Source organism: Neofelis nebulosa, chromosome 2, assembly GCF_028018385.1.
Source record: "Neofelis nebulosa isolate mNeoNeb1 chromosome 2, mNeoNeb1.pri, whole genome shotgun sequence".
In the NCBI taxonomy this organism is placed as follows: domain Eukaryota; kingdom Metazoa; phylum Chordata; class Mammalia; order Carnivora; family Felidae; genus Neofelis; species Neofelis nebulosa.
The window spans coordinates 194,812,972-194,828,058 of record NC_080783.1 but is presented as its reverse complement, the minus strand read 5'-3'; the positions used below and the strand labels follow the sequence as shown (position 1 = coordinate 194,828,058).

Below are 15,087 nucleotides of genomic sequence, written 5' to 3'. Positions count from 1 at the left end.
CTGGCTTCTAGAGTTGTTTGGCAGAGGCCAAAAACGTACCAGACATGCTGTGTGATACAGGCAACCTCCAAGGGGCTGGTTTATCTACTTGAATTTTTTTTAAATTTTTTAAATGTTTATTTATTTTTGAGAGAGGGAGACACACAGAGTGTGAGCGGGGGAGGGGCAGAGAAAGAAGGAGACACAGACTCCGAAGCAGGCTCCAGGCTCCAAGCTGTCAGCACAGAGCCCGATGCGGGGCTCGAACCCACGAAGCGTGAGATCACGAGCTGAGCCGAAGTCAGATGCTTAACCAACTGAGCCACCCAGGCACCCCTCTCTGGAATTTATTATCATATTGCTACTTTTTGTTACCAATGCCTAAGGCATAGTTCTAGGATATAAAGTAGAATTTCTCTTCCAAATGATTTTATATCAGTGCATGGGATTCTCGAGATACACACTTTGAACACTTATAATGTTATACTTTCTAACTATGGGCAAGTTAACTTCTCTAAGCCATAATGTTCTCAACTGTAAAATGTAATAAGAATACCTATCTCACAGGGTTGTTATAAGGATTAAATTAATAAGTGAATATTAATTTGGGGTACATTTCCCAGCACTTGATGAGAGGTATTTTGTGTACTCGATTTATGATGTTATTTAGGTGTAAACTAGCTAAATTATAGGTATTTAATATTGAGTGACTCTGCTTCTGTGCTATTTTCTATGACATTACTTCATCTTTTCCAAGCCTTCCCTGATCCACCCCAGAGAGACCAGTTCTTTCTGTTGCTTAATCTTGTAATCTTGTGGGTCACTCCCATTATTTTCTAGTACGCCCTTAGTTTTTGTCTCTAATCCAAGGCTGAGCTGTTTCTTTTCATTTTCAGAATCATTGGAAAACAAGATTTTCTCCTTGGGCTCCAGTTCCACCAATCAGCTTATATTCCAAGTGTTGTCTTCTGAATTGTCCAAACCCTGACTCAGTAGTGCTTCTTAGATCCCTTCTATACAAATTCTCCAAACTCTTGCCCAAACTCTGGTCACAGAATACGCCGCCACCCCCTCCTTAACTGCATTATCACCTCTCTGTCCCTCTGTCAGCTTGTTGTCCATGTAGCTCTAGGACCTGAATTATCTTCCTAAAACCCAAGCTATCTCATCGTTTTGTTCTTTGCCATCCCATGTCATTCCTAACCTTCCAAAGATTGATAATCCTGGTCCTTAGTCTACCCTGCTGCCTTGACACTTACCAACATCTCCAGTTTTCTAAACATGCCTTTTGCCAATCTCTAGCTCTGGGTCAGTCCACTTATCCATTTCCTTTGCTTCAACTCAGGCCAGTAGAGAGATTGCTGAGGAAGAAAGTCATTTGTTTAATAAGAATGATATTCAGACTGATGATATCAAATCTCAGACAACCCTGGAGGCTGCAGTTTCTCTGTTCCTCCAGTTCCCCACAGCGTGTATTCCAAACCTTCACACTCCTCAACAATCTGTCCCAATCTGCAATGCCTTCCCTGGCAACACTCTACCTTGCCAGCAATAGAACAACCCTGTATTTCCCCAGTAAACAAAATCTAGAAGGCATAAATTTTCTCAACTTACTCTCCCCTACTTTCAAATGTACTGAAATGTGTTTTCTTTTCTCTATGCTCTCACATCTCAGAGGCTAAGTTCTCTACCTGGACTTTAGTTCCTAAAGGAACACTTCATTAATTACTGTGGTTTTTCAAAACTCTTGTTCCGGGGCGCCTGGGTGGCTCAGTCGGTTGGGCGTCCGACTTCAGCTCAGGTCATGATCTCGCGGTCCGTGAGTTCGAGCCCCGCGTCGGGCCCCTGTGCTGACAGCTCAGAGCCCGGAGCCTGTTTCAGATTCTGTGTCTCCCTCTCTCTGACCCTCCCCCATTCATGCTCTGTCTCTCTCTGTCTCAAAAATGAATAAACGTTAAAAAAAATTAAAAAAACAAAACAAACAAAACAAAAAAAAAACCTCTTGTTCCTTCTTCTCACCCTTTAAAGTTCCTCAACTCTTCCTAGGTTCCCCTCACTAAACTTCCCTTTACTCTGCTTATCTTTCTTTTATTTCATGACCAAAATAGAGGAAAACTGACTTGACTTTCCATCTGTACCTTCTTACATATTACATCAATTCTCTGTAGCCTGACTTCAGTTTTAATGATTCTACTGAAGTTCTTTGCTCAGTGACTTGCTCATTTCGAATCTGGTGATATCTTATCAGGTTCTTACGCTGACCTCTTCGCCTTAGCAATAATATGACTTTCCAGATTCAGTGCCCTCCTCTATAATCAGGCTTTTTTTGACTCCTCTTCCTCTATCCATTAAACACTGACATTTCCAGGCATTTCATACTTTTCTTCCTCTTCTCTTCTGAATTTGAACTCTCTTTAGTCTCACCCACTTTTCTGCATTCATTGATTTTCTTAGAGATTCCTAAATTTGTATTCCCAGCCACAAGCATTTCTATGCAGTTCCTGACCTTCACCTCCAATTGTCTACCAGACACATTTACTTAGATGCTCTGTAGACACTGTATCAGCAAGATAGGCTAGACTGTGGTAACAAAAAAACTCCAAAGTCTTAGTGGCTTACAAAGATGTATTTCTTGCTTATATCACATACCCACTGTGGCTCTGCTGTGGTGTGACCCTGATGTCCTCCTTTTGGAACCTAGGCTGACAGAGAAGAATCTATCTTGAACATCACCAGTCATTACAGCAGAGGGGGAGAAAGATACGCACAAGCCATATGCTGGCTCTTAAAGCTTCTGCCCAGAAGTTACACATTTCAGACCACATTTTACAGCCAAAGCAAGTTACATAGCCATTCCTGAGTTAATTGGGTGGGGATGTATAATCCTCCCCCAGGGAAGGGCATGGGAATTTTTGGCACTAGTGATACAATCTACCACAGGCATTTCAAGCAAAACACGTCTAAACCTTCTACTTATTGTTTTATCCTCATCCAAAGCCCATTCCTCCCCCAATTTTCCTTTTCTTCTGTGACTTGGCATCACTGTACATTGATTCAGCCAAGCTAGAAACTTCAGAGTTGTCTTTAAACTCTGCTTCTTTCCTCTCCCCCCATATCCAGTTGGTCAAATAGTCTTCTGTGTTCTGCCCTGAAATCTCTTGTCTTCATTCTTCCTCTTGTGTGTTCCCTCTGGCCTAGGCAGAACCTTCCATTTTGCAGGAGACTCCTAGTGGTCTCCCCATCTTCACAGATGCACCCTCAACCTGCCGTCAGAGCTATGTTTAAAAAATACAGATCTCAGGGTGCCTGGCTGACTCAGTTGGTAGAGCATGTGACTCTTGATCTTGGGGATGTGAGTTCAAGCCCCACATTGGGTGTAGAGCTTACTTAAAAAAATACGTATCATACCTTGCCAATCTACTATTCAGAAACCTTCATGTATCCCCCATTGCCTGCCAGATACTTCCCTTTGGTGTTCAATGCTTTCCTAAGGTAGCTCAAACATAACATTTTAGTTTCATCTTTCCACAATACCTTCATACACCATCCATTTCCCACATGATGCATTTGAATCCCTGGGATGACCACATCCATCCCACTCTTTTTATTTCCCCCACTATTTTTATTAAGGTATAATGTAGATACCGTAAAATCCACGTTTAAAAAAAATTTTTTTTTAACGTTTATTTATTTTTGAGACAGAGACAGAGCATGAACGGGGGAGGGGCAGAGAGAGAGGGAGACACAGAATCAGAAGCAGGCTCCAGGCTCTGAGCCATCAGCCCAGAGCCCGACGCGGGGCTCGAACTCACGGACCGCGAGATCGTGACCTGAGCTGAAGTTGGACACTTAACCGACTGAGCCACCCAGGCGCCCCATAATCCACGTTTTTGGTGTACTGTTTTGCAAGTTGTGACAAATGCATATAGTTGTGTAACCACCATGTCTATGAAGACATAAACAATATATCACACACACACATTTTTCCAAGCCCTCTGCAGTCAACCCTTTCCCTCACCTATAGCCCCTAGCAACCACTGACAGACGTTCTGTCCTTATAGTTTTGTTTTTTTCCAGAATGAAATATAAGTGGGATACCATAGCCTGCGGTCTGGTTTCTTTTACTTAGCATAATGCATTTGAGATTCATCCAAGTTTATCATGTATATCAGCAGTTTATTCCTTTTCATTGCTTAGTATTCCTCATATGGCTGAACCACAGTTTATCTCTTCCTGACTTTAGGGGATATTTGGAGTGTTTCCTGTTTTCATCCCATCCCCCTTTTCAACTCCTGCTCATCCTATAAAGGATGGCTCAACTCTTTGCTCCCACCAGCATTTTCCAGTGCCTTCCATAATGCCCTTATCACACTGCATTGCAGTTCATTGCAGATGGTGTTCATGAAGGGCAGGAATGCAAGTTCATTAGTTCTCTCCATGCCTCCATCTCTCATCCCCAATATCTGCTGCAGAGCCTTGCACATGGGTGCTCAAGCAGTTATTGTTGAGTTAAACATGCCTGGATCCCTTTTTCCCGAGGGCAGCATCTCCTTAGATTCTCATCTGTTGATTCCAAGAGAGTTGTTTCAAAAAAGATTCTAAGGTCAAATAAGTTTGGGAAATACTATATCCACCACCTCCCTCGTAAAGATTATACATTACTGAATAAAGGTTCTGAGAAATCCTACAACAGAAAAACCGTTTTAACTTGAGTTCAACCCAGTATTTCTCAAATCTCTTTGACCATAAAATACCTAAATGCATCCTGCAGAACTAATATTCCTCAAGCACACACTTTGGGAAACAATGCCAGAACTAGTATAACTCCTTTACATTTCCTCTTGCCCAACTAGGTCCCCAAGTTCATATTTGAATTTGATAGAATGAGACTTTTCTCTACTCATAAATGTTCTTGTACACATTGGTATACAATTCAGCTGAAGGTAATGTAATGGTAGTTAGAATAGAGCCAAATAAACTCCCATCAAATTCATGCCTCAATGCAAAATAAACTTCCTCATACGGAACCCTGCTGTATATCACAAGAGGATGAAAACTGACCAAATACCAAGGTTTATTTCCTTTACTTGTAAATGCATTTCTGAAGTCCCCCCCTCTACTTTCCTAGAAATTTGATTTTAGAACTTTGGCTGTAATTGAACCTTACAATTTAGAATTTTAAAAGTGTTTCATAGCTAGTTTTATAGCTGATTAGATTAAGACCTAAAGATGTTATGTTTTGTTCAAGGTATGTAGTTGCAAGACTAGCCTTGGAACTGAAACCCTGGTTTTCCTAATTCCCATTTCAGAGTACTCTTACTGATAATGCAGGTGCCAGTGACTTCTTTTACTGATTCTGTCAAAGCATTACTTTTTTTTAAATTTTTTTTAGTGTTTATTATTTTTGAGAGAGAGACAGAGCACAAGTCAGGGAGGGGCAGAGAGAGAGGGAGACACAGAAACAGAAGCAGGCTCCAGGCTCCAGGCTCTGAGCTGTTCAGCCACAGAGTCCAACACAGGGCTCAAACCCACAAAGTGTGAGATCATGACCTGAGCTGAAGTCGGACGCTTAACTGACTGAACCACCCAGGTGCCCCAAAACCATTGCTTTTGTTGAGCCTGGTGTACCAGTACAAAGATTTATTCATCTTAACTTTCTTTAAGTTTTCTTTTTAATTTTTTTAATGTTTATTTACATTGGAGAGAGACAGAGACAGAGCATGAATAGAGAAGGTGCAGGGCAAGAGAGGAAGATACAGAATAGGAAATAGGCTCCAGGCTCCAAGCTGTCAGCACTTAGCCCAACGTGGGGCTTGAACTCATGAATGGTGAGATCATGACCTGAGCCAAAGTCGGATGCTTGACTGACCGAGCCACCCAGGTGCCCCGCTTCATCTTAACTTGTAATGAAAGTTGTGCATATTTTTTTTTACTCCAAGTAAGAAATAAAGTTGCATTTTGGCGGGGGGGGGGGCACCTGGGTGGCTCAGTCGCATCCAACTTTTGATTTTGGCTCACGTCATGATCTCATGGTTCGTGGGTTCGAGCCCCATGTGGGGCTCTGTGCCTGCTTGGGATTCTCTCTCTCCCTCTCTCTGTCCCTCCCCTGCTCATTTTCTCTCTCTCTCTCTCTCTTAAAATAAATAAACTTTTTTTTAAAAAGTTGATATTTTGGGGCGCCTGGGTGGCGCAGTCGGTTAAGCGTCCGACTTCAGCCAGGTCACGATCTCGCGGTCCGTGAGTTCGAGCCCCGCGTCGGGCTCTGGGCTGATGGCCCAGAGCCTGGAGCCTGCTTCCGATTCTGTGTCTCCCTCTCTCTCTGCTCCTCCCCCGTTCATGCTCTGTCTCTCTCTCTCTGTCTCAAAAATAAATAAACGTTAAAAAAAAAAAATAAATTAAAAAAAATAAAAAATAAAAAAAAAATAAAAAGTTGATATTTTTTCACAGGAAGCTTATCCATTGCCAATGTCTTTACATCCCCTCTGTGAACAATGCCAATATGTCAGTATGCCAATATATCATCTGCAAATAGTTGACAATAATGCAACCCAAAGTCATAGGTAAAATAATTCTTTTTCTGGATTCCCTTATAGAAACAATGGAGTATTTTTGTTTGAGAAAATACTTAAGGATAAAGTGGTTGGACTAAGGAGAGTTACAGAAAATTCATCATGTTGAATTAAACTGATTTTCAAAACTTCACTTAAGAACAGTTTGCTAACTTGTTACCAATTAACACATAAAAGGAAAGTATGGTCTGAGTTCAGTTTGGCATTTTGATGACTAATTATACCTCCCCCCACCTCTTTTTGTTTGTTTGTTTGTTTTGGTAGGTGGGGAAAAGTGGCAATGTGCCAGCAGGCACTACCGTGGATAGCACCATCACACATCCATCCGAGTTTGACTTTTACCTCTGTAGTCATGCAGGAATTCAGGTAATTTGGAAGCTGGTTCAGATCTTTGACTTGATAAGGAGATGTTTGCAAACTGAGCAACCAGCTTGAGTAGACTTGTTATTCAACACTATGCGTCAGTTTGTTAATGCTTGTATTCTAGAACTGTTATCTTTCCTTCTGGGTATCTGCTTGTAGTTGTGCTAGGAAGGAATACTTCTGAATTTAAGGAGTGGATTTCAATTCTTCTCTCCTCTCAGGTAATTAACCCATGTCAGAAATGTATTAATCATACAAGTCTCTCTCCAGGGAACCAGCCGTCCTTCCCATTACCAGGTCTTATGGGATGACAACTGCTTCACCGCAGATGAGCTCCAACTACTAACTTACCAGCTATGTCACACCTATGTGCGATGTACACGCTCCGTCTCCATTCCAGCTCCCGCATATTATGCCCGGCTTGTAGCATTCCGGGCAAGGTATCATCTGGTGGATAAGGATCATGACAGGCAAGTTTCTCAGGCACCATGAACTCTCTTTTTATCTGAGTCAGAAGCATGTTAAAAAAAAAAAAAAAAAAAAAAAAAAAGCTACTACAGAGGAGTAGAGCTACTTTTGGAGGAGCTAAACTTCCTTTTAGGATTTAAATTTCAAGAAGCAAATAAAATCACATGTGCCTTTGAGAGCTTATAATGTGACTTTTGGTCCAAGAAGTGCTCAGGCTTGCTCATACTTGCATGGTGTGTCTATACTCTGCCCAAGGGAAAAAGTCTAATTTGGAGCTGCCTGTGGTTTTCCCGTGGAACAAAATGCATTCGGTTCTGTTTAGGTCCTGAGCAGCCTCAGAGGTGGCAGGCACAGTGTCTTGACTCCAGTCTGAGCAGTCACAGGCCTGTGGATTCCACTTCACGCAAGAGGAAGTCCTGAACATTTCGCTTTGCTTTCAGTGCAGTCTGGAAGAATGTACCAGAGTGAATTTGGGCATGTGTGTGGGAGAGGAGGGGTGCCAGACCATTTTTACCCCCAAATAGGGATCTCAGTAAGAATCAGACATTTTGACCTGTTACTGACGACTATTAAATAGCTGAACAAGCTCTCTGCATTAATTTTCTTTTCCAAATGACCATCTGTGAAGTGTAGCAGTTTCTGGGCTCTTCCCCAAGTCTGAATTCAGCTGCTAAATAGTAGACATTCCATTGCAAGTCTATTTCTGTAAGAGTTGAAAATACGCTATTATGGAAAATGCCCAGCTGTGGCTTTATACCTTCCGTTCTGTAATATACATTCATTCATTTAACACATTTATTAGGTATTGACTGTGTGCCCAGCACTGTGCTAGGTACTAAAAATAAAAATACTAAAATGGGGAAGACCTGCTTCCTGGGATTTTCTGTTTCGGTATGGCAGACAAAACAGGCAAACGCAGAACTGACAATTAGCCTGAGGCAGTATAGGTGAGGGACCTCAGAAGAAAGGTTGTTAGAGAAGATTTCATAGCTGGATGGATGGGATTTGGCTCTGGAAAGAAGAGAAAAGGATTTTCCAGGCAGAGGGAACAATGGACAAAAGAGAAAGCAAGTGACATGTTTAGACAATAGCGAGTTTTCTTTGGCTAGAGCATATGAAGCTGAAAAAGTATGTCAGAGCAAGGTTGTCTTTGTTAAATGTAAAAAGCTACTTTGGGGATAAAATATCTGGTCCTTAACCATTAATTGGGCTTACATGGGAGAGAAGATGAAGTAAAAGATAACTAAGATAATGAGTTTAGATGATAAGGACGCTAATAATTTAGTAAATAATGATAAATAATTTAGTAAGGTAATTAAGTGGCAAAATTAATAAATTAAGTCAGAAGAAGGATGGTGTTTTTTTACAGTTTACTAAGCCCTTTGTAATACATGGCACCCTTAAGAAATATGTTCAGAAGTTATTATTGTTATCCTGAAAGACCAAAGTTCAAAGGAATTGTTACCTCTCCAAGATCATATAGCTAGTGAGAGGAAGATGAGAAGAGACTCATGGCATAATGACATTTGCACAGTAACATGGTATGTTCCAGCACTGTGCTAGGCGCAGAAATTCATTTGTCAAATGGTTATTGAGGATATACCATGTGCCAGGCACCGGGGATTTGGTGGTGAGTAAGATAGACAAAGTCACTGCTTTCTTGGAGTTTACATTTACTGAGCAAAACATATAGCTAACTATCCAGTTAATAATTTCTTTTTTTTTTTTTTTTTTTTTAAATTTTTTTTTTCAACGTTTTTTATTTATTTTTGGGACAGAGAGACAGAGCATGAACGGGGGAGGGGCAGAGAGAGAGGGAGACACAGAATCCGAAACAGGCTCCAGGCTCCGAGCCATCAGCCCAGATGCCTGACGCGGGGCTCGAACTCACGGACCGCGAGATCGTGACCTGGCTGAAGTCGGACGCTTAACCGACTGCGCCACCCAGGCGCTCCTCCAGTTAATAATTTCAATTGTGTTTAATACTATGAAAGAAAAATAGAGGATTCTGTGGAAGTATGTCTCAGGTGGCTCTGACCTGAACTTTGGAATCAGGGAAGACTTCTTTGAGGGAAATGACATTTGGCCGAAGCCTAAAGGACAGGTTGGGTTTAACCAGACATAGGAGGCAGTAGAAGTCCTAATGTAAGCACTGTTAAGGATTTGGGTCTTTGTAGACATTACTCTATTTAATTATTGCAACAGCCCGTTTAATAAGTTGTATTGCATTTTTCAGTTGAGCAAACTCATGTTTAGAGAGACATAAATTATTTAAGGAGGCACAGCTTGAGCCTAAGATCTTCTGAAACCCAGTATTATTTGTGCTATTTGAAACATGTGAAGTTTGCAGTAGTCTTTTGTTACACCTGGCTTTTTGCATTATTCTCTTTACAGCGCGGAAGGCAGTCATGTGTCAGGACAGAGCAATGGCCGGGATCCTCAGGCCTTGGCCAAGGCTGTGCAGATTCACCACGATACCCAGCACACAATGTATTTTGCCTGAGAGTCTCAGAAAAAGAACTCAATCAATTTGACACCCCATGCAGCCTCAAAATGTTGCAAATGCCTACCGCCTCTAGAGAGAGCCAAGTTGACTTCAGGTGGTCTACCAGCAGCTCGGAATAGTTGCACTGAATCTATACTTCGCAGCACTGTCTGATGCATCAACAAAATTGAGCCATTTTTTAAAAGTAATAGATACTCCTAGATTGTCTTCTCTGATGCACTGGACTGAATTTTTACCTCATCATGCAAAGGCTGATCAGCCTGAACTTCCTTAAGGACTTTACAAGAAAAGGTTTCTATGGAATATTTTGCTAGCTGTGGTGTTCCCCGCATCCCTCTAGTCTTCTAAGAGACGATTCTTCCTTGTTTTCTGTATTCATTGAGTGGGGTGTATGCGTAAGTGGGAGAGAAAAACCAAACGATCTACTTCAGTTCAGCGTAACTGTTTTAATTGTGGGGGTCCATAGACTTTTTAATGGAGATTTCTGACTTCGCCACTGTAAATGCCTTTAACGAGCATTAACTTTTGAAAGTTTTACAGAGTTTTGTTAGTTTTCCTACTTTATCTTCTTGATCTCTACAGACTTGTGCTGTGCAAATACAGGCTGCCAGGCGATTGCACTATGTTTGGCTGCAAATGCAGAACAGGCAGCTCTCTTATTTGGTTGGCTTTTGTGAATGTGTAACACAAACAGATGTAATGCATGTCACGGTGACAGATAACACTGCCATGGTAAGAGTACTCCTGTTTCCCCCCTCTTTGAAAAAAAAAAATTAGCTTTTAGTATTTTTCAAAGTTTTCAAAAGTGCCCATTTTATGCTGCTGTGTGGTTTGTTAGATCTAAATGATTTTTAAACTTTTCTCACAGAAAATTAACTTTGGCAATAAACATTTTTTAAGGTCCCTTTTCTTCCTCCCCCTGACAATGTAGTTTTCTAGAGGAGATTTCGGTATGATTTTATCAGCTATTTCTTATAGGTCATAATCTGGCAACTTCTGAAACTGGTCAGACAAGACATATATTTCCATGGCTTTTTAAAGAATTATTTTTGTCTGTTTTATAGTCACAGTTGGTGTCCTGTCACTTTGTTTTAAAATAAGCTAGAACCAGGACGCTTCCTTATCGGATAGGCTTTGCCAGTCCTTAAGGTACATTGAGCGATGCTGCAACTTGCACAGATGTACCAGCATTTAAAACTGTTTTTCCCGGGAATCAAGGTTACTCACACAATTATGTGCAGTGCAAATTTTTTTGCTTCTCTTTCAACCTGAAATGTATTTGGTGGGGTTTCCCTCCTTTCACTAAACTAAAACTGCATTTATAGAAGAAAAGGTTGACTTTTCTTAACAGAGTCTAGATTCCGATCACAAGGAGATGGGTTACTTTCTTGGTCCAGACAAAGGGAGCTGATCTAAAGCAAGCATCAGTGAACGTGTAGGGGAAAGGAAAGTGTATTTTGTATTTAGTGTAGATAACACTTTGTGAATGGACAACAGTTACATAGAGTCTTGGTAGTTCCAGCCAGTGTTTCCCAGCCCAAATTTTACTGACTTGTGATTCTCTCTCCGGGAACCTCAGAAGTGAAAGCTGGAGAAGGGGATAAAAGCCCTAGAACCACACTCCGTATGGCTGAGGCAGGTGCTGGGGGAAGAGACAGACACAATGTGGTAAAACGATTTTGCCACCTCTGTCTGGAAACTGCTGGTGGGGAAACACTGGATCTGATGGTGAAGGGTGTTTGCTTGAACTCATTAGCCGGTCCAAATCTCTTAAACTAGCCTTCTCAAAATCCCAGCAATACAAAGCACTGTTTTTCTTCAGTCTTTTAAAGAAGCTTGTAAATACATTGAAGTTTACATTTCCATGTGCTGTTGATCGGTGGCGCCACCAGTGTTTGCTAAGACTGGTCTCTGAGAGTTTTATAACGTATACGGAGTCCTGTAGCTCATTAAGATGACTGCAGACATCCTCATTCTCTGCATATAGTGGGATGAAAGCAAGCTCTGTAACCGAGGCACAACATAGGCAGGAGCGAAGAGATGGCAGATGTTAATTTCTTAAGATTTTCCTTTTCTGCAAATACCTCACTTGGATACTACAAATCAGGACATGTTGGTGAGGGGCTGGCTGCTGCTTTTATTCACACTTGTTCAGGGAGAGCTCAGAAAAATAAATACCCTTCAGCATGGCTACCCTGGACCCAAGAGGAGGAAAAACAGAAACTTCTTTAGGAGAAGGAGGACTTACTGGCGTCCAGGATGTGAAGGACTCTTGGTGGCTGGCTGGCTGGCCAGCAGGCACCACACCTGCACTTGAGTGCCTCCGGCTTGCTTGTTAATAATGCACAGAAGAAGTGTCACTTCTCACCATCTCCTGCACGTATGGAGCAGGGAGCGAGGCGGAATGCCGGGAAGCCCTGATTTACTTGCCGGCAGTCGGGCTGTATGCTTGACCTTGAACTATACAGTTTGTACAACCTCAGTCAGTCCTATACACTGGGGCAAATCAGTATGGTGGTGGAGGAAAAGCCGGGAGGCCTATTTTTATAGGAAACAGTACCTTTAAGGGGGCAAATGCTGTAGTTTTGGATGAAAGGAAAGAAATATGGAAGAACTAAGATAATTGGAAAAAACTTGCTGGCGGGGGGCGGGGGGGGGGACGGTGAATCTTAAAGAGGTAATCGCTGCAGAATGAGAGTTGCAGCAATACTGTTGCAAGCAAGTCTAAATACAGAGTTTCAATTTGGCTTGACAATTTGAATATGATAACCCCTTTGGACTGACTGAATCGTTATGCATGTGTCAATCAATGGGAGGTGTGCATTCTCTAGAAGTAGATTTACTGTTTGGTTTTTTTAAAATGCAGCCTGTTTAGGCACTGTCATGTGGTGTGAAAGATTGAAATGTAGCAATGCTAAAGAGTAACAATTAGGGGATAAGGCACGGGGATATTAAGAGAATGGTGAAGATCCAAATGTTGAACCGATTATGTTTTGTTGTTATTGTTGTTCGCTGTTGAACCCTGAGTGGTTGATAAGGTGAACTAGTGGCTTAATGCAGCCAGCAGTCTGGGCAGGCAGAACATATTCATTCTTACTGTAAATTCTATTTGCTGCTTCCAAAGGTGATGATTTATAAGCAGACATGTTCTATATGGTCTGTATTTTAGGATCTGGCACCCAGACTATATCAGAGCTTATCTACCTGGCTCAGCTATCTACCCTTCCTGTGGGAAAAGGCAATCCACTGTTTAAGAAGGCTCACTCTCTCTACCCTGCCCTAGCAACCCTTTGTGGATGTGCTGTAAGATTTTCTTGCTCAATAGCAAGGTGGTAGCTCTGCTTTCATTTTAAGAAAGTAGAGGCTGAGGGCATTGTGTCAATACTGCTTCAACTCCAAGGATTTTTCCTTGTAAAATTAAAGGGAAGATCTTGTTATTGATTAACCATTTTCTTATCCCTTGCTATTGACATTCATGCTCTTTCTATGTCTGGTGGCTGAAAATGTTTGCATTTGTTCATTTGACTAATGGTGTAATTTTGGTTTCTATATTGTTAGACCTGTAATGTTTTAAAATGTATTTTATTAACTCTGGACTGGATGTATGTCTCTAGCAATACGAGGTACTTTCTAAACTATTAAGGGAGGGGTGGTATCCCCATGTTGAGACAAGATGATGGTTGTTTAAATTTTGTAATTTTTTTTTTTTTTTTGGCCTGCAGGGATATTTTGTGTTCATGTGTCCAAAAGAGAATAAATTGGCATTCTTGTGCCAAAAGTTGTTTTTTGTTGTCAAATTTCAAATACGTATGGAGTATACTGTAATGGAAACAGACATGGTTGCGTTTTAAAAACAATTTCCTCTATTTAAGAAGTTTGAGAGAGAACAGAGGGGAAACTTAGTGTTTTTAACTCCTGGGTCTCCCTATCTCTAGAAATTGATACTTGGGGATTTGGGAAGAGCTTCTCAGCAAAATTTCACATATGAAAACTTTTATAAGATTCATCAGGTTCTCAGGATAGCTCTTAACAGGAAAATCTATTTGAGTGAAGTTTTGAGAAAAATCTGCAGTCTCCAGAGGGCAGTACAACCACATACTTTAAGACTAACTTTTCGAGAGGAGGAGCTGTCTAAATTCCCCCAACCTGGGGCTATCCAGTCTTAAGTCCTTAAAAAATTCTCACCACATTTGGATGAGTCACAGCAGGGATAATGCAGAGATTTTCACAATATGGTACTTATCTTCAGGGAATTTATGGTTTACCAGAGGGACAAGTTCTGCATACAACACACTTTACTACAGGTAGTTGTTTTTTTCCATCAGCACAATATCCCCCTCTCCCTGTTTACCCACTGTCAAACATTTATCACAAACTCAGTACATGCCAAACTCTGCCTAGATGCCAGGAAAATAGAAGAGTAAAAACTTAATCCTTCAAAGAGTTCATTCCAATGTAGCATGGGGTAAGGGAGGCAGTGAGATTAACATTTTCTGAGTGCCTAGTATAACCAGTCAGTTTATATTGACGTCTTTACTTCCAGTGACAGTCCTTTCACGCTGATAACAGTATCCCCTTTTTGAAGATGAGGAGTCCGCTTCAAAAAGGATAAATAACACACAGTCCCTGGATGGCACAGGCCTATCTAATTATTACCCCTGTGGTTGAGCACAAAATGACAGGAACTTAGAAGGAGAAACAACTTTTGCTATGGGGAGTCAGGAAAGACTTTACAGTGGTGGTGAATTTGGGGATGGGTCAGCAGGAGTTTACCAGGTGGACAAAGAGGATGAAGAGATTCTAGACACACTATTCCCATACAGTAGATTGTGGTAGCTGCATTTTTTGTCTAAGTGCTTTCCCTTACTCCTCCTTTGGGTGATGGAATATCTCCTATGGGAATCTCATTATTTAGTGTGTTTCAGGTAAGTCTAAATGACCTTCCCACCTTGTCCCCCACCATATGTGTCATGTTCATGTCCATTCTTGAATCAGTCACTGGGGGATGTACACCAGCTAAGAGTGACTAGTGTGTCCACTCCTCTGTGTAAGTGTATGTGTGTGGGGGGGAGTGGGTGTCAGTGGGTGTGACCAGCAAGTAGGAGAGGCACAGATTATTACAAGCCATATGCCTCTCTCTCCATCTCTTGGTTCTGATTTCCTCTATGTTGACTTTATTCTCCAGAGGCTAGTGACAATCAT

The 15,087-nt window shown here is 41.5% G+C and overlaps 1 protein-coding gene across 1 annotated transcript in view; it reads left to right on the top strand.

Moving 5' to 3' along the window:
- The window catches only part of AGO4 (argonaute RISC component 4), a 42,036-nt gene extending 28,367 nt beyond the window's left edge, over positions 1-13,669 (top strand). Inside the window, exons 16-18 of the mRNA XM_058718086.1 lie at positions 6,813-6,914; positions 7,182-7,381; positions 9,774-13,669. Of these exons, the coding sequence (XP_058574069.1) occupies positions 6,813-6,914; positions 7,182-7,381; positions 9,774-9,882 (411 nt within the window). The 3' untranslated portion in view covers positions 9,883-13,669. The remainder of the gene's footprint in view (positions 1-6,812; positions 6,915-7,181; positions 7,382-9,773) is intronic.
- Positions 13,670-15,087: the final 1,418 nt, after the last annotated feature.